The following is an 18,375-nucleotide window of genomic DNA, read 5'->3' on the forward strand; positions in this document are numbered from 1 at the left end:
ACAATCAACAGCCTAATCAACTCTATGCGAAGGAGATGTCACGCTGCACGAGGCAAGTGGTGGTCACACCAGATAGTCTCCCGAGTGGCGCAGTGGTCTAAGGCACTGCATCACAGTGCTAGCTGTGCCACTAGAGATCCTGGTTCGAATCCAGGCTCTGTCGTAGCCGGCCACGACCGGGAGACCCATGGGGCGGCGCACAATTGGCCCAGCGTCGTCCAGGGTAGGGGAGGGAATGGCCGGCAGGGATGTAGAGCATGGTGTTTGCAACGCCAGGGTTGTGGGTTCGATTCCCACGGGGGGCCAGTATGAAAAAATATATATATAATAATAATAATGTAAGTCGCTCTGGATAAGAGCGTCTGCTAAATGACTAAAATGTAAAAATGTAAATACTGACCAACAGATGCATATCTGTATTCCCAGTCATGAAATCCATAGGGCCTAAAAAAATTTTTTCAATTGACTGAACTTATATGAACTGTAACTCTGTAAAATATTTGACATTGTTGCATGTTGCGTTTTCTTTTTGTTCAGTGTATATAGAATGCCAGTGTCAGTGAGAAGCATAGCAAAATCAAGGCAACTTTGTAACAGCTGACCCCGATTTCCGAAAAGCCAAACCCGCCGAGTCTACCTTAAGATACCAAAATAGAAAATGTTTTCAGCAATTGTTTTCAGTATCCTAATTTTATTTTTGTTTTGCGGTTCCTGATTGTTTCAGTGCATGCATTCAACAAGCTTTGGACAAAGGACTTCCACTGGGCCGCTATCTCCAAAGTTAGCTCAAAAAGGCAATAGTTCTGAACTGGGTTTGATTTAGTTGTTTTGATTATTTACATTTTGTTAATTATCTTTTAAACTTCCACTGGTTGAAAGCTATTGCTCAGTTATCACTTAGCTCATGTAAATTCTGTAGTTGCCCCTTTAAACATCTTAAGGTCAACATCCCCATAGTGTTCATATTTCTCTCATGTAAATGTTGTACCTACATAAAAAGATTCGATAAACAATTTATTTGGGAAATATCCAGTCTTTGCTCTTTTCTTCATTAGCATGCAGATGATTTCAAGTTGTATTGGATTGATTTTTATCTGTTAAGACATTGAATACATGTTTAAAATATTTAGTACATTTATACTGAACAAAAATATAAACACAACATGCAACAATTTAAACGATTTTGCTGAGTTACAGTTCATATAATGAAATCAGTCAATTGAAATAAATTCATTAGGCCCTAACCTATGGATTTCACATGTGAGGGCAGGGGCGCAGCCATGGGTGGGCATAGGCCCACCCACTTGGGAGTCAGGCCCACCCACAAAAGGTCTTTATTACATTCAGAAATACTCCTCAGTTTCATCAGCTGACCAGGTGGCTTGTCTCAGACAATCCCGCAGGTGAAGAAGCCGGATGTGGAGGTCCTGGGCTGGCGTGGTTACACGTGAGGCCGGTTGGATGTACTGTCAAATTCTCTAAAATGACGTTGGAGGCGGCTTATAGTAGGAAATGAACATTACATTCTCTGGCAACAGCTCTGGTGGCCATTCCTGCAGTCAGCATGCCCTCAAAACTTGAGATATCTGTGGCATTGTGTTGTGACAAAACTGCACATTTTAGTGAGCTTTTATTGTCCCCAGCACAAGGTGCAGCTGTGTAATGATCATGCTGTTTAATCAGTTTCTTGATATGCCACACCCGTCAGATGGATGGATTATCTTGGCAAAGGAGAAATGCTCACTAACAAGGATGTAAACAAATTTGTGCACAATTTGTGAGAAATAATATTTTTGTGCATATGGAACATTTCTGGGATCTTTTATTTCAGCTCATGAAACATGGGACCAACACTTTACATGTTGCATTTATTTTTCTTCAGTATAGTCTGTTTAGTTTTCTTTGTGAGAAGCAAGTTTATTTAAAGTTTTGTGATTTGGTTTATGTAGATACATTTCAATGTTAACACACAGTAACCCTGATCTTATTTGCATATTCATACTGAGTTTGCAACAAATTTGCAAACAGAATATTCGCCAGAAGTTCACAATTCGCTGCAAATTTGCCACAACACTAATTTGCATGTGAAAATATGAGCTTGCCGCAAATTGGCCAAAGGTTTGCCAGTTCTTTCAGTAAGGGAAGAGTATCATTCACCGAAGTTTAGTCAAAATCGGGCCAGTGCTGTCAGACATTGCGTTACTAACGTACGAACGGATGGACAGAGACCGATCCACAGTCTCCTCCCCGTTTTCATCATGGGGGACAAGCAACAGAACTTGTTACACAGAACAAAGTCTTTATTTCTTAAATAGAATGGAAACTGTACAAAGCCGGAATGAACAGTTATTTGTGTGTGTCGCAGCATGCAGTCAGTGGTTGAGTCCCTCAGGGTGGTGTGGTCCTGTAAAGCTGGTCCAGTTTGCGTCGCAGCATGTTGTAGTTGTCCCGGGTGCCTGGGGCGTCTGGGTCCAGCTTCAGAGACAGCTCGTAGTGCTTCTTCGCCAGCTCCAGCTTCCCCCAGCGATGGTACAGCACCGCTGAGATGGAGGGGAGAGAGAGGAGAGACACAGACATTATTGTGATGCCAAAGACACATGTTGTGGAACACTCAGAATTATTCAGAATAAACATGCCTCTGATGTTAAGAATAAGGAATCACAATTCACGTCAGCCTATATTCATGACATTTCTATCTGCAATGTTCCACCTTGTACCTACTGAAGGTGGCCCATTAATTTACTTCATATGATGTTTGACCAACAATGTTTCTAAGTGTTACTCTTGCTTGAGACCAAACCTATCACATTATCCCAAAACAATTAATTAAATATACCACATTGAATATCATGGAGGTACTATGGCTTTATTTACGTGGCAAGTGTCTTAATACGAAAGAGAAATATACTGTATATGAAAAACATTTTTGTGGGTCTATAAGAACTATGGTCGACATCAAACGTAACTCGGAGCCCACTGGTCTTACCCAGATTGCCATGGCAACTGGCAGCATTTGGGTTGATCCTCAGAGCCTGGAGGAAGAAGCCTTCGGACTCCTGATTGGGCACAAAACACAGGACGTGTTTCAGTGTGTGTGTGTGTGTGTGTGTGTGTGTGTGGCCGCAATTAGGAGTGCAGTCCAAAAAATAGTTTCAATCCCATTGACTTCGGATTGGGTTGAGGTTAGGGCTGGTACAATTACCAGCTGAGCGAAGACGGGACGGTCGGACATTCATGCGGTTGAGTCTGTTTCTGCGGTAACATGGACTCTTAACGTGATGGAAATGTGTTGCTCCTTGCCGAAACAAGCAAGGTGTTGTAGCAAACAAGTGTTCGGTTGCCTAGGCAATGCCCCCCTCCTTGCAGCAGCAGCACACACACAGAAATAGAACGGGCTTGGAACCTCTAACCCTGGAAATTTGACTGGTAAACACATGGGTACACTCGCAATGGCTGCCTGGTATTGTGATACAATAATTTCCATTTTAATGTAGAATGTTCATTCAAATGATGTTAACTGATGTGGCTCATGCAATGTAATGTATTTTTTGTAATGTCAGTTGAGTTGAATCAACAAATCACAGCACATATTGACAGGTACACTTCCTGCTTTTACTTCCTGCTTTACTCCTAGGTTGAAGATAAAGGTTAGGACTCCATGTGAAAGCTTTTAGAAAATAAACATTCATGTGACCAGCGCTGCTGCAAACTACCAGCGCCGTTGCTAACTTGCATAGCTGGTCCCATTGTTGCAAAGAGTTACGGGATATTAGAATCCTCATCTTAACCTTTGTCATCTTCAACCTAGCTTTGCTCCTATGGGTATACTCGCAATGGCCGCCAGTCCACCCATAATGCCATCATTGACTTGAATGAGGACGTCTGTTTTATTCATTCTATTTCTATGGCAGCACATGCAGTCAGGAGCAGAGGAGAGGAGAAAATGTGTCTACAATTGCTATTCCAATGGTTATAACGGTGACCACAGTAATTTGGTTGACCAATTACAGTCATCCAAAATTCCATGACCGTCACAGCCCTAGTTGAGGTAAATTATTGTAAGTAATTTCTCACTGGGCTTACTGACCTTATACTTCTGTAGTTTGCCCAGGACGTTGGCCAATGAGAACATGATGGTGTGGTCGTTAGGGAGGAGCTTTAGGGCCTCTCTGCCAATCGCCTCCGCCTGGGCTAGGTTGCCTAGACGACAAGAGAGAGAAGGGATAGACATGAGAAGGATAGACGGATAGTCAGACACACAGACAGGTGAGATTGAACTTGCTAGTTCAAAGCCTGTGGACCTGCAAGGTGGAAATTCAAGTCATGAGGATAACAAAGTTTAAAACTGACATACTACAAGTCAGCTTTAAAAGTCTTCATTGGAAGTCAATGCATTCACAGAATACAAACGTCAACTGCTTGTACGAATGTACAGAGCTTTAAAGCAAGTGCTTATACCTTTTTAGCATGGATAAAATGATGAAACCCAATATAAACTGAGCGCCCAGTGTGTGTGTATATATGTGTGTGTTGTAAAGCAGAGTTTTCCCTCGCCACACATGGAAGAACGCTTTAGCCTCCTAATTAGGAGCTGAACACAAGGACCACTGGCTTATTGATCTCTGTCAGAGACCTGTCTGTCTTTCTGTCTGACCAGGGAGGGAAGGTGGGAGGGAGAGAGATAGAGGGAGGGAGGGAGGGAAGGAAGGAAGAAGGGAGAGCAAGAGGGAGATGGGTAGGGGTGGAGAGAGAGGCCCTGAGTCATGCTCTGTGCACCATCATACATGTGCTTTGTGTGTGTGCGCTAGCTCTGCTTTGACTCTGTGCAATAAAAGAGAGAAGAAAGGAAGCACACCCCGGTTACTTTATGCTTTTTGGTGAGATGAAGTCTTGGCAGATTTGGGGAAGATATTATGTGGAGGAGGGGGATTCTGAATTCTGAGGGGGCACTTCTCTGTGTCTGCCTTGCGTTTGATCATGGCCACGCTGGCTGGCGATTGGATGGTTCCAGGGCCCTCCTGGGAGACCCCGCCCCCCTCGGGAGAAGCTTCTGACAAAAGCGGCGCCAATGTCTGGAAATCAGCGCATTCTCCACACGGCAGGGAAGAGTGCCTTTAGAAAACTCCACACACAAAGCTTTAATACATAAATTTCAAGCATTGCTGGTTCCTGCTCTTCCGGTCTAATCACGTTGGGCGCTTCGATCACATTTTTTAAATCTTTGTCTCTGTCTTCACTGCTGTTAACGTACAGAAACAATCTTTGCGTATGGATGGATGAGTAAAAATATGAGGCATTTGACTAACTCTGCGGCACATGTAATCAATGGAAATTCATCCATTACTCAACTATTAAAGATGGATTTTGAATATCCAAAATTTGGGCACAAAACACAGCAAGTGATGGGTATTGTCACTCAAAGTATCTCCCATTAGACAGCAACTGTGGTGTGTTTGCGTCAAAGTGTGTGTTAGAGGTGTGTGTATGTGGTGCGCACATGGCTCTAAAGTACGACCATTTTGGTTGCTTATGCTCCTAGATATATATGCTGCCAGAAAAATAATTGTTGTAATGATAGTCTTCACTGTGCAGTTGTTTCTAAGTGCCCTAGAGAAAAAAGCGAGCGCAGATTTGTGTAATCCAAAGCCTACATGTAAAGAATATTATTATTTTGTATTTCTTGCAACTTTCTGAAGACGTAAAGGTATGGGAATGCCTGTGTCTACCACTGCGTTGCCAGATAGTGATGCCGAAATAGTCATTTCTTAAGGCTTTCCCATAAAACTTTCCAAATTAAATGTTAACTGCTAAGTAGACTTACCTGACAGAATAATATGATATCATGATGATTTGTATCAATCGGGTGTCTTTTGTTTTACAAACTCTGCTATTGCGCATGCAGTACAGAAACATCGCCAGCCAAACACCTCTCTTGAGGTGCACAATTGAAATTAAAAGGGCAACTATACCCTCCAAAATATGTATTTATTTCTTCCCCAGACCTCAAATGTGGTCTCCTGATGTGGTTTAAGCATTCTTGTGGACTTAGAATATCCAATTTGGTTTCTCTATTGAAAAGGTGTGATTTTGAGAGTGAAAACCTGAAGAGGAAAAAAACTACACAATGTTTGGGGGTATTTTTTGGTGTTATTATGGCGAATAAATGTATTGGCTGGTAAGAATTCTGAGTGGTTGGTAGATTTTTTAATCTATCTGCAACAGTGGCTGGTGGACCAAAATGTACGTTTTTAAGCTCTCGTCATAAACCATGTCGCGGGTCATTCGTGGTCCTCTGTAGCTCAGCTGGTAGAGCACGGCGCTTGTAACGCCAGGTTAGTGGGTTCGATCCCCGGGACCACCCATACACAAAAATGTATGCACGCATGACTAAGTCGCTTTGGATAAAAGCGTCTGCTAAGTGGCATATTATTATTATTATAAAACCACAAATTTGTTTACACCTTGTTCAGTCATGTTACCTCATTAGCTAGCAAGCTAACAACCTGGTTACTTTACCAGTATATATAAACATTTGGGGGCACAGAAAGAAAGATAGCTTCTTTAGAAGATCAATGATCAGCAATGAATGAATGACTGATCTCTTGAGAGTCCTCACTCAAACTTGATGCTCTTAAAGAGACAGTGTAGAATTTAATATAATGCATCTCAATAGGTAGTGCTTTAACACAATGCAGAAACCTAATATTGCACAAACGACTTAGTAATTTCCATGACAGGTTTTTGTATCAACATTCTAGCTTTTTAGAAAAAACACGTCTTTACAGGGTTGAATATTTGTTTATAGAGCGTTACGTGCTTCAGAAGTAGCTAGAATTCATATTGGCCTGATATGCTATATGTCTTCTGGTGCTCCTAGATTTTATGTTGTACTCTTAACTTTTTTAAGTGCACCAGTGCTACCAATATGTATTTATTTATTTAGAGCCCTGGCTGCGCATGCATGTGTGTCTGTGAAAGTGTGTGTTAGTAGTGTGTGTATGTGGTGCGCGTGCATGTGGTAGTGAGTGTGTGTGTGCGTGTGTGAGTGTGGTTACCAGTGTTGTCCAGTAGTATGACCATGTTGTTCCATGCCAGGCTGTGGTCAGGCTTCAGTACTGTAGCATTCCTCCACGCATTCAGAGCATCTAGGTGTCTGTTCAGGTCTGCATACTGGAGAGGAAATTAGATATTAACATTCTAGCAAACCACATCACCTTCATTCATTTATGTTTTAGTAACTTCACTCAATATACTATGAATCATCAAAGCCACAATCTGAAGTCTGTATTTGAGGCTTACAGCAGCCCTGCCACTAGGTTTGGAACAGAACAAGCTACAGTACCTCATCGGGAAAAGTTACCACTCTCAAATCCATTGAATTAACTTTTTCTGCATAGACTGCCAGTCCATGAGATCAACATGATAGATTTAAACATGTAGTTGATTTAACCTTAGATTTTGGGTTATAACAGTACTAAGCTCATAAGGCATTTAATAACATATTCTTCAATAATTAATGAGTGTAAATTGTATTGACTGTTTAACGGTAGGACATTTTACGGATTGTGGATTTAAGTCCAACCTCGGATTGTGGCTTTAAGTCCAACTTATGTACTCACCAGGCGTCCCAGGTTGTAGTAACAGTCAGGGTATTTCTTCCGGAATTGGATGGCGTTCCAGTAGCTCTGCTCTGCTTCCTTAAACTTCTTCAGACTGTTTTGCACTATTCCCAGATTCATCCACGCTGCTGCAAAGTCCGGCCTGGAACAAAACAAATAGAAGATGTTTCTCAGAAGAACACAACAGTTGCATTTAATGTCTGGAATGTTTTGTTTTGTGTTAAATCAAAGGCTAATAAATAATTGATGATTTTTTCTGTTTGTGTGTGTGTGTGTGTGTGTGTGTGTGTGTGTGTGTGTGTTTATGTGCGTGCGTGCAGGTCAGTGTGTGTGTGTCCACCTACTGTATGAGTACAGCTTTAGCCAGCAGCTCCTCTGCCTCCACCAATTCGTTCCTCTCCTTCAGGATGTTGCCCAGGTTGTTCATAGCATGGACGTACTTAGGGTGTAACCTGACACAAAACACAGCTAGAGAATTAACATGGAGTACCTTTAAAACAATCCTGAGGTTCAATGGTTCAGACCGTGGGTTTGATAAATTATGGAGTATCATCATGACATATGCTTTCCAATGCATCTGTTCCAATATCCACAGTAGCATACCACCTAGTATGAAACAATGTATTGGGTATAAGTGGTATACTAGTATGGACATTGGAATGTAACCTACATGTACCCAAGAGCCATACTATAGAACTATAGAAAAACTCATATTAAGAGTGTGAACCTGTAGTATTCGTACCTGACTGCCTCTCTGTAGTACTTGATGGCAGCACTGGTGTTCCCTCTGTCTGCTAGGTTCTTACCCACATTATAATGCACCTGGAGAGGGGCAGAGGCAGGAAAAGTGAAAATGAAATAAAAACAAACAAATAAAATAAAATATAAATACAACATATTTTGAATAGTTTGGGCATCATTTTCCAGACTGTTTGAGGACATAATATGGTCTGACAAAGAGGCACAGACAGACAGAGACAGACCAATTGATGCACCAGCCATCCTGACAGACAGACACAGACACACAAGCCAGCCAGAAAGATAGACACAGACAGACAAACAGCACCTTGGCATTGAGGGGACAGACTGACAGGGCGCTGGTGAAGAGGCTCTGCTCGGAGCGCCACTGGTGACTGCGCAGGGCACAGCGAGCCACATACACACATAGCAGGGCCAGCAGGGAGGCACGGAGCAGCCCCTACAACACACAAGAGGACCATCCGTTAAGACAGGACAATGAAGTGAAGGCAATGAAGTGAACCCTGTTTGATTCAGGAGCTCCATCCTAACAGTCTTAAAATCCTCCCTCTTTTCCATGTCTGACAAAAGACTAGATCAGGTGACCAAACATGTGGAGAACCTCTAAAATCAGGTCAAATGTATGTGATGTGTATCTTTTAGCTGGCCAAGGGTGTGTATATTCTCTACCTTGCGTCTGCTCCAGCGGCCGCAGCAGTGTCCCAGGGCGTAGGCCAGTAGCAGACAGTAGCCAGCGGAGGAGAGGTAGAGGACCCTCTCTGCAATGACGAAGCCAACCCTGAAGAAGATGTTGCAGGCGGGCAGGAAGGGGACTACCAGCAGCACCAGACCCAGGGTCAATGTTCTGACAAGAGTCACAGGGTGAAAATAATACTTTATAATAATTTTCATGAAATAAGTATTCCATTTATTTTCCGTAATACCATACCAAATCATTCCAGGCCATTTCTTAAACTTTTTTTTAAAAAACAGCTATGGTTAAAAAAGGTTTTAAAAGTGTCAATCTGTCCTCTTCCTGTGGCTCCTCTCCTCTCTCAGGGATCTGCGGCTCGGTATGTCATAGATTTCTTAGAGTTCCTCTTCTCTTTGAGTTCAATCTGAGCAAAAGGTCACGTCACTTAGTTCACCTGTAACTCTTCCTGTCTTCACTGCAGAGTAGACTATTAGATGGAACTGGCTTCTAATAAGACATTTCAAATGTCATTATGTCTATGTACAGTGTTGTAACGATGTGCAAATAGTAAAACTACAAAAGGGAAAATAAATAAAACATAAATATGGGTTGTATTTACAATGGTGTTTGTTCTTCACTGGTTGCCATTTTCTTGTGGCAACAGGTCACAAATCTTTCTGCGGTGATTGCACAATGTGGTATTTCACCCAATAGATATGGGAGTTTATCAAAATTGGATTTGTTTTCAAATTTTTTGTGGGTCTGTGTAATCTGAGGAAAATATGTCTTTAATATGGTCATACATTTGGCAGGAGGATAGGGAAGTGCAGCTCAGTTTCCACCTCGCTTTGTTGGCAGTGTGCACATAGCCTGTCTTTTCTTGTGAGCCAGGTCTGCCTACGGCAGCTAGCTAGTTTAGCCTACTCTGCAAATGCAGCTAGTTAGTTTAGCCTACTCAAACACCCTGATCAAACAGAGGGATGCCATGTTAACTGGCTGGCTATGAATATCCAACACAACACTTGAACTCTTCCAAGTCAAGGTAAACTTTTGGTTTTAATAATTTATTGCCACAGGGGCCTGCCAGTGTAACTGCTAAACTGTTTACTGACTGACTGTACACTAACGTTACTGCATGATTGCAGCAGGTTTACTAACGTGTTAGTTCTATTAGCTACAGTTGAAGTAGAAAGTTTAAATACACTTAGGTTGGAGTCATTAAAACTAATTTTTCAACCACTCCACAAATGTCTTGTTAACAAACTATAGTTTTGGCAAGTTAGGACATCTACTTTGTGCATGACACAAGTAATTTTTCCAACAATTGTTTACAGACACTATATTTCACTTATAATCCACTGTATCACAATTCCAGGGGGTCTGAAGTTTACATACACTAAGTTGACTGTGCCTTTAAACAGCTTGGAAAATTCCAGAAAATTATGTCATGGCTTTAGAAGCTTCTGATAGGCTAATTGACATCATTTGAATCAATTGGAGGTGTACCTGTGGATGTATCTCAAGGCCTACCTTCAAACTCAGTGTCTCTTTGCTTGACATAATGGGAAAAGCAAAAGAGATCAGACAAGACCTCAGAAAATAAATTGTAGACCTCCACAAGTCTGGTTCATCCTTGGGAGCAATTTCCAAACGCCTGAAGGTACCACGTTCATCTGTACAAACAACAGTACTTAAGTATAAACACCATGGGACCACGCAGCCGTCATACCGCTCAGGAAGGAGACGCGCTCTGTCTCCTGGAGATTAACGTACTTTGGTGCGAAAAGTGCAAATCAATCCCAGAACAACAGCAAAGGACCTTGTGAAGATGCTGGAGGAAACAGGTACAAAAGTATCTATATCCACAGTAAAACGAGTCCTATATTGACATAACCTGAAAGGCTGCTCAGCAAGGAAGAAGCCACTGCTCCAAAACCGCCATAAAAAAGCCAGACCACGGTTTGCAACTGCACATGGGGACAAAGATCGTACCTTTTGGAGAAATGTCCTCTGGTCTGATGAAACAAAAATATAACTGTTTGGCCATAATGACCATCGTTATGTTTGGAGGAAAAAGGGGGTGCTTGCAAGCCGAAGAACACCATCCCAAACGTGAAGCACAGGGGTGGCAGCATCATGCTGTGGGGGTGCTTTGCTGCAGTAGGGACTGGTGCAATTCACAAAATAGGTGGCATCATGACGAAGGAAAATGATGGGAATATATTGAAGCAACATCTCAAGACATCAGTCAGGAAGTTAAAGCTTGGTCGCAAATGGATCTTCCAAATGGACAATGTATACTTCCAAAGTTGTGGCAAAATGGCTTAAGGAAAACAAAGTCAAGGTATTGGAGTGGCCATCACAAAGCCCTGACCTCAATCCTATAGAAAAGTTGTGGGCAGAACTGAAAAAGCGTGTGCGAGCAATGAGGCCTACAAACCTTACGCAGTTACACCAGCTCTGTCAGGAGGAATGGGCCAAAATGCACCCAACTTGTTGTGGGAAGCTTGTGGAAGGCTACCCGAAACGTTTGACCTAAGTTAAACAATTTAAAGGCAATGCAACCAAATACTAATTGAGTGCATGTAAACTTCTGACCAACTGGGAATGTGAAGAAATAAATAAAAGCTGAAATAAATCGTTCTCGCTACTATTATTCTGACATTTCACATTCTTAAAATAAAAGTGGTGATCCTAACTGACCTAAGACAGGGAATTTTTACTAGGATTAAATGTCAGGCAGTGTGAAAAACTGAGTTTAAATGTATTTGGCTAATTTATTTTTTTATTTAATTTTTTATTTAACCTTTATTTAACCAGGTAGGCCAGTTGAGAACAAGTTCTCATTTACAACTGTGACCTGGCCAAGATAAAGCAAAGCAGTGTGATAAAAACAACAACACAGAGTTACATACAGTGGGGAGAACAAGTATTTGATACACTGCCAATTTTGCAGGTTTTCCTACTTACAAAGCATGTAGAGGTCTGTAATTTTTATCATAGGTACACTTCAGCTGTGATAGACAGAATCTAAAACAAAAATCCAGAAAATCACATTGTATGATTTTTAAGTAATTAATTTGCATTTTATTGCATGACATAAGTATTTGATACATCAGAAAAGCAGAACTTAATATTTGGTACAGAAACCTTTGTTTGCTATTACAGAGATCATACGTTTCCTGTAGGTCTTGACCAGGTTTGTACACACTGCAGCAGGGATTTTGGCCCACTCCTCCAGACCTTCTCCAGATTCTTCAGGTTTCGGGGCTGTCGCTGGGCAATACGGACTTTCAGCTCCCTCCAAAGATTTTCTACTGGGTTCAGGTCTGGAGACTGGCTAGGCCACTCCAGGACCTTGAGATGCTTCTTACGGAGCCACTCCTTAGTTGACCTGGCTGTGTGTTTCGGGTCGTTGTCATGCTGGAAGACCCAGCCAGGACCCATCTTCAATGCTCTTACTGAGGGAAGGAGGTTGTTGGCCAAGATCTCGCGATACATGGTCCCATCCATCCTCCCCTCAATACGGTGCAGTCGTCCTGTCCCCTTTGCAGAAAAGCATCCCTAAAGAATGATGTTTCCCACGCCATGCTTCACGGTTGGGATGGTGTTCTTGGGGTTGTACTCATCCTTCTTCTTCCTCCATACACGGCGAGTGGAGTTTAGACCAAAAAGTTATATTTTTGTCTCATCAGACCACATGACCTTCTCCCATTCCTCCTCTGGATCATCCAGATGGTCATTGGCAAACTTCAGAAGGGCCTGGACATACGCTGGCTTGAGCAGGTGGACCTTGTGTGCGCTGCAGGATTTTAATCCATGACGGCGTAGTGTGTTACTAATGGTTTTCTTTGAGACTGTGGTCCCAGCTCTCTTCAGGTCATTGACCAGGTCCTGCCGTGTAGTTCTGGGCTGATCCCTCACCTTCCTCATGATCATTGATGCCCCACGAGGTGAGATCTTGCATGGAGCCCCAGACCGAGGGTGATTGACCGTCATCTTGAACTTCTTCCATTTTCTTATAATTGTGCCAACAGTTGTTACCTTCTCACCAAGCTGCTTGCCTATTGTCCTGTAGCCCATCCCAGCCTTGTGCAGGTCTACAATTTTATCCCTGATGTCCTTACACAGCTCTCTGGTCTTGGCCATTGTGGAGAGGTTGGAGTATGTTTGATTGAGTGTGTGGACAGGTGTCTTTTATACAGGTAATGAGTTCAAACAGGTGCAGTTAATACAGGTAATTAGTGGAGAAGAGGAGGGCTTCTTAAAGAAAAACTAACAGGTCTGTGAGAGCCAGAATTCTTACTGGTTGGTAGGTGATCAAATACTTATGTCATGCAATAAAATGCAAATTAATTACTTAAAAATCATACAATGTGATTTTCTGGATTTTTGTTTTAGATTCCGTCTCTCACAGTTGAAGTGTACCTATGATAAAAATTACAGACCTCTACATGCTTTGTAAGTAGGAAAACGTGCAAAATCGGCAGTGTATCAAATACTTGTTCTCCCCACTGTATGGGATAAACAAAAATGTACAGTCAATAACACAATAGAAAAATAGAAAATCTATATACAGTGTGTGCAAATGTAGTAAGTTATGGAGGTAAGCAATAAATAGGCCATAGTGCAAAAATAATTACAATTTAGTATTAACACTGGAGTGATAGATGTGGAGCAGATGATGTGCAAATAGAGATACTGGGGTGCAAATGAGCAAAATAAATAACAATATGGGGATGAGGTAGTTGGGTGGGCTAATTACAGATGGGCTGTGTACAGGTGCAGTCATCGGTAAGCTGCTCTGACAACTGATGCTTAAAGTTAGTGAGGGAGATAAGAGTGTATGTAAACTTCCGACTTCAACTGTACGTTTACTATGACGTTACTTTAGCTAATATGTTGACAACAATGTAGGCTGTGTGTAGCGGTAATATGGTTTGGCTTGGAAAGGTTTTTTCACCTGGTCTCCTACAGCTGATGTTGTTGTGCACTGAAGTCCACAAGCGAAGGGAAAAGTTGAGAGGAGTAGAGCGGATAGATGCGAGAAGGAATACGACGTGGCTGCTATGAAAGTGAACTGTGTGTTTATGCGTGATCAGGGGTGTATTCATTCCACCAATTCTGTTGAAAAACGTTTCTTAAACGGAAGCAAACGGAACAAAAAGGGGATAAACATACCTGAATTTGTCCAATAGAAACTTGGACTAATTATTACACCTTAGATCAGCTAGATGCAGGCAAGAGTGTGCAAGGCGGTATTGAATGTGTCACTGTCAGTCCATGTGTATGTGTCACCTCAAATTTTTCTCTCAACCTGTGTGCACCTATGTTGTAAACTTTCATTCAAAGGCTAGGTTGTAGCAACCTCATGATGGGTATAGGGAAAATGTGAGTATCATGTAGTACCTTAAACCTATCGATCTTATATTGAACTGGGTGAATGGGAATATGAATGACAGTCAACCAATATGTTGTAATAGAAATAAAGCCATGCTCATGAAAAAAAAAAAAGGTCCTCCCTCATCTTAATACGGCACCGACCGCCACTGGTATGTAGATCCACTGCTTGTGTACCTCTTCACTATCCATCCAGTAGAGCTCCCCTGCATCTCACAGCTCAGTAAGAGACATCTGAGAGTAACAGTTTATTTTCAAGTATCTGTGGCCATGGATGCAGTGAGAACAGCCTTTAGTCCTTGAGTGTGTCCAGCATAGATGTATGTACTCACTAAGAGTAGCATATAGAGTGAAGTGTGTTCCATTCTGCCCTGCCAGTGAGTGGTAGCTCTTTTGTCAAGATGTGTTATATAGTAGCCCCCCTCCCAAGTTCCTGTGTGCAGACACACTGGTGCACACACTGATCTGACGTCACTTACATAGTCATTTCTTAGAAAAGCCTAGCACAGTTGTGATAAGCTGTCTTTTCCGATTCATACCTTTGTTATCGAGCATCCCTCCTTTCCTTTGTTTGCTGAAATGCAGAGGCCCAAATCAAATCAATGTATATTGGTCGCGTGGTGACTGTTCAACAGTCTGATGGCCTGGAGATATAAGCTGTTTCTCAGTCTCTCGGTCTAGATGGTAGCAGGGTGAACAGGTTGTGGCTCGGGTACTACTTATCTTCTTGGCTTTCCTGTGACACCGGGTGCTGTAGATGTCTTGGAGGACGGGCAGGCAGGCAGTGTGCCCCCGGTGATGCGACGGTGCTGTTGCGCCTTCTTCCCCATGCTGTCTGTGTGAATGGACCATTTCAGGTTCAGTGATGTGCACGCCGAGGAACTTGAAGCTTTTGATCCTCTCCACTGCGGCCCCGTTAATGTGCTTTCTGCTGTCCTGTAGTCCACGATCAGCTCCTTCGTTTTGTTGACGTTGAGGGAGAGGTTATTTTCCAGGCACCACTCCGCCAGGGCTCTCACCTCCTCCCTGTAGGCTGTCTCATCGTTGTTGGTAATCAGGTCTCCCACTGTTGTGTCGTCAGCAAACATGATGATTGAGTTGGAGACAAGTGTGGCCACGTAGTCATGGGTGAACAGGGAGTACAGGAGGGGCTGAGATTGCAACCCTGTGAGGCCCCCGTGTTGAAGATCAGTGGCGGAGGGGTTGTTGCATACCTTCACCACTTTGGGTCGGCCCACCTGAACTCACACATATTCTTTGAATGAGGGTCTGCAGTGAACAGGATGTGAGGAGGAAGAGGTGGGTGTGTGTTTCACTGCTTTGACCCGTCTATAGAAAAGGTAATGGTTTGTGGTCATACCAACATCCTTTAAAAAAAAACCTTGGTGGAAGTGGAAACATAACACTGGGCTAATGAAGTATAGTAGAACAAAACAGAAAGGCCTGCACACTATATATGCTTCTAATTACCACCTTAATTTGCAACATTTCAAAGGATCCTCGTCACAGCATATTCAGTGTGCTGGCCATTGTTCTTTATCACTGCTTGGACTCCTAAAAAAACACTGTTACATAGTACTTACAACAAATAGACATACTGTGTAATATCCAGTTGTAAGTCAGCTGATATTATTCTGAAAGTTTCTATAAAGTGATCCAAGATTTGATGCTTGAGTCACATTACAGTACATTTGATCCACTGTTCATAACTGAGTGTGCAACATTGTGACCAAACATGTTTTATCTTGACAACAGTGTGTGTGCATGCACGTGTCGGCTGGACTTTCTCCTACCTCCTCCTCTGGCTGTCCTGTGAGCATAAGGCTTGGCTTATCAAGCCTATCAGGAAGCACCAGAGCAGCAGCAGCCAGGCCGTCCTCCAATCAAACGCTGACTTAATGAGGGGCACACAGCCCATGGACCAATCAAAACACAGCCACCAGGGACACAGCAGCACCCAGGCATTCAGTGAGTAGTAGTAATTATAGTTGACTATCTGCCAATCACACAGAACAGGACAGGGGATGAGAATGAAAGAGGTTAGGGGGAGGGAGAGAGAGACAAAATAAGAACATTTCAAATAAAAAAGCACAGACAATCAATGGATTGATACGATTATGATTGGTGTACTACTATAGAGGTCTGCGCGGGACTGATTTCTTCATCCCGCTCCCACCCGCAGCTTTTCATACCCACCCCGCCCACAGCCGCTGGCTTTCTGTCCGACTCCCACCCACTACCGCAAGAACTGGTCCCAAACCCAACCGCAGTCCCGCAATGTTATTTTAGGCGTATGTGCCGCAGCTCACTTGCCAACCATGGTCACAGCATTTTTTTGCCCTATTGGCAATATCAAATGCGCAAAAATAACTTAAGAAATAGGTTAAATTACCAGAGATTCTCACGTGGCCCATTATATATTAGGCTATCTGTATTACTGGGCTATATCAGCCAATATGCTAGATGTAGTTTGAAGAGAACAGAGTTGGAGAGACTTGACCTTTCTCTTGAGCAATTTTTATAGCCTACCTTTAAGGAGTGGGAAGATTTTCCAACAGAGAAATATGGGTGATCAATATTTATTTCTAGGCAGTGTAGTAAACTATAGCTTAATCATATTTAGAAAGTACATTTCCTTGGAAAGATAACTGCCCAGTGCTTCTCCGCCCATGCATAGGCTATAGCCTAGTCTATATAATTGAGACCACACCTGATCTTGCACGTATGGCTACTGAAATTGAAGCAGCAAGAACGATGACAGCGACACTTGCTACGTTTTGCATATAGGATATAGCCTATCTTTTAGGAGGCCAATTTGCAGGCAGAGACAAATAAATGGGTAATCAATACTTATTAAAAAATGAAAAGGCGCCGTGTTCATATTTGAGTTAACTGTCATGTGTTTCTCCGCCCATGTAGGCAGTCTACTCTATTTCAATGAGACCACACTTACTAGGCGTATTTGAACTCGCATGCCCAACTAGGAGAAAAGGGGTAGGCTACTGAAGTTGGAGTAGCAAATTCTGAGTGTGTGAATAATGTGAAAAATATGTGCTTTTAATACAATAGGTAGGCTTTGGCTAACGCATACAATGCAGAAAGATGACCGCTTCCAAATAATCTGCGGGACAACAAAAATATTTTCATCCCAAAGTTGTCTGTCTGACCGCCCGCTCCGACCAGCAGCATGAAAATTGCTGCCCACACCACGGGAACGCCGCCCTCTAGTGTACTAGACTTAAGGGGAGAGGGTGATATTTAGATGTTTTCAACTGTTAAGAGTAAGTCCTAAAAATACTACCCAAAACCAAAAAATGAAGGGATCAAAGTATGGTTAGTTAATCCATTTAGATTTTGTGTCCTGACATAACTTTCTTAAAAATAATTTCCTTCCATAAAGGAGGGCGAGGTTACAAATAGCCATAATAATAGTTATTTAGCCTACACACTCTAATCCAGTATCATTAAAATACATAAAACATGACTCACTCTGAGAAATACATTTTCTGCAAAGGATGCTGGGTTGTCTACTTCGGTGAAGGCGGGGGGGCCAGTTCCCATGATTCTCCAGCGGGCATACAGCAGGAAGGCTCCGCCCATGGCCAGCAGAGCCAAACGGGTCAGGAGGCCCGTCCGCACTCGCTCACTCACCTGACACGGCACACACCAGACAAACATCCTGTCACACATAGTAATAATTCCTACATCTTGCATAACTAATCATGTTTGCATCATTCAGTGTAGAGGCGTCCACAACAACAACAACATCCTGAGTCCAAATTAAGTACACTTACCTAACCACAGGGTACATGATCAGTACATGTTAGATGGCTATTATGGTGCTTTTCCATACAGGATGATATGGAAAAGCCATGGCCCAGTGTTTCACCCAAAAGGCTCAAACTTTTCTGTCTATGCAGGGCC

General features: G+C 42.6%; 1 protein-coding gene across 1 annotated transcript in view; it reads right to left on the reverse strand.

The window, feature by feature from the left end:
- Window positions 1-1,801: 1,801 nt before the first annotated feature.
- Window positions 1,802-18,375, reverse strand: part of tmtc4 (transmembrane O-mannosyltransferase targeting cadherins 4) — a 33,493-nt gene continuing 16,919 nt past the window's right edge. Inside the window, exons 8-18 of the mRNA XM_084162765.1 lie at window positions 17,941-18,102; window positions 16,245-16,447; window positions 9,048-9,222; window positions 8,686-8,817; window positions 8,362-8,441; window positions 7,964-8,071; window positions 7,620-7,761; window positions 7,056-7,170; window positions 4,088-4,200; window positions 2,987-3,056; window positions 1,802-2,540 (exon numbers count right to left, since the gene is read on the reverse strand). Of these exons, the coding sequence (XP_084018891.1) occupies window positions 2,389-2,540; window positions 2,987-3,056; window positions 4,088-4,200; window positions 7,056-7,170; window positions 7,620-7,761; window positions 7,964-8,071; window positions 8,362-8,441; window positions 8,686-8,817; window positions 9,048-9,222; window positions 16,245-16,447; window positions 17,941-18,102 (1,452 nt within the window). The 3' untranslated portion in view covers window positions 1,802-2,388. The remainder of the gene's footprint in view (window positions 2,541-2,986; window positions 3,057-4,087; window positions 4,201-7,055; window positions 7,171-7,619; window positions 7,762-7,963; window positions 8,072-8,361; window positions 8,442-8,685; window positions 8,818-9,047; window positions 9,223-16,244; window positions 16,448-17,940; window positions 18,103-18,375) is intronic.

This window comes from Coregonus lavaretus (genome assembly GCF_964263955.1).
Source record: "Coregonus lavaretus genome assembly, chromosome: 5".
Classification (NCBI taxonomy): domain Eukaryota; kingdom Metazoa; phylum Chordata; class Actinopteri; order Salmoniformes; family Salmonidae; genus Coregonus; species Coregonus lavaretus.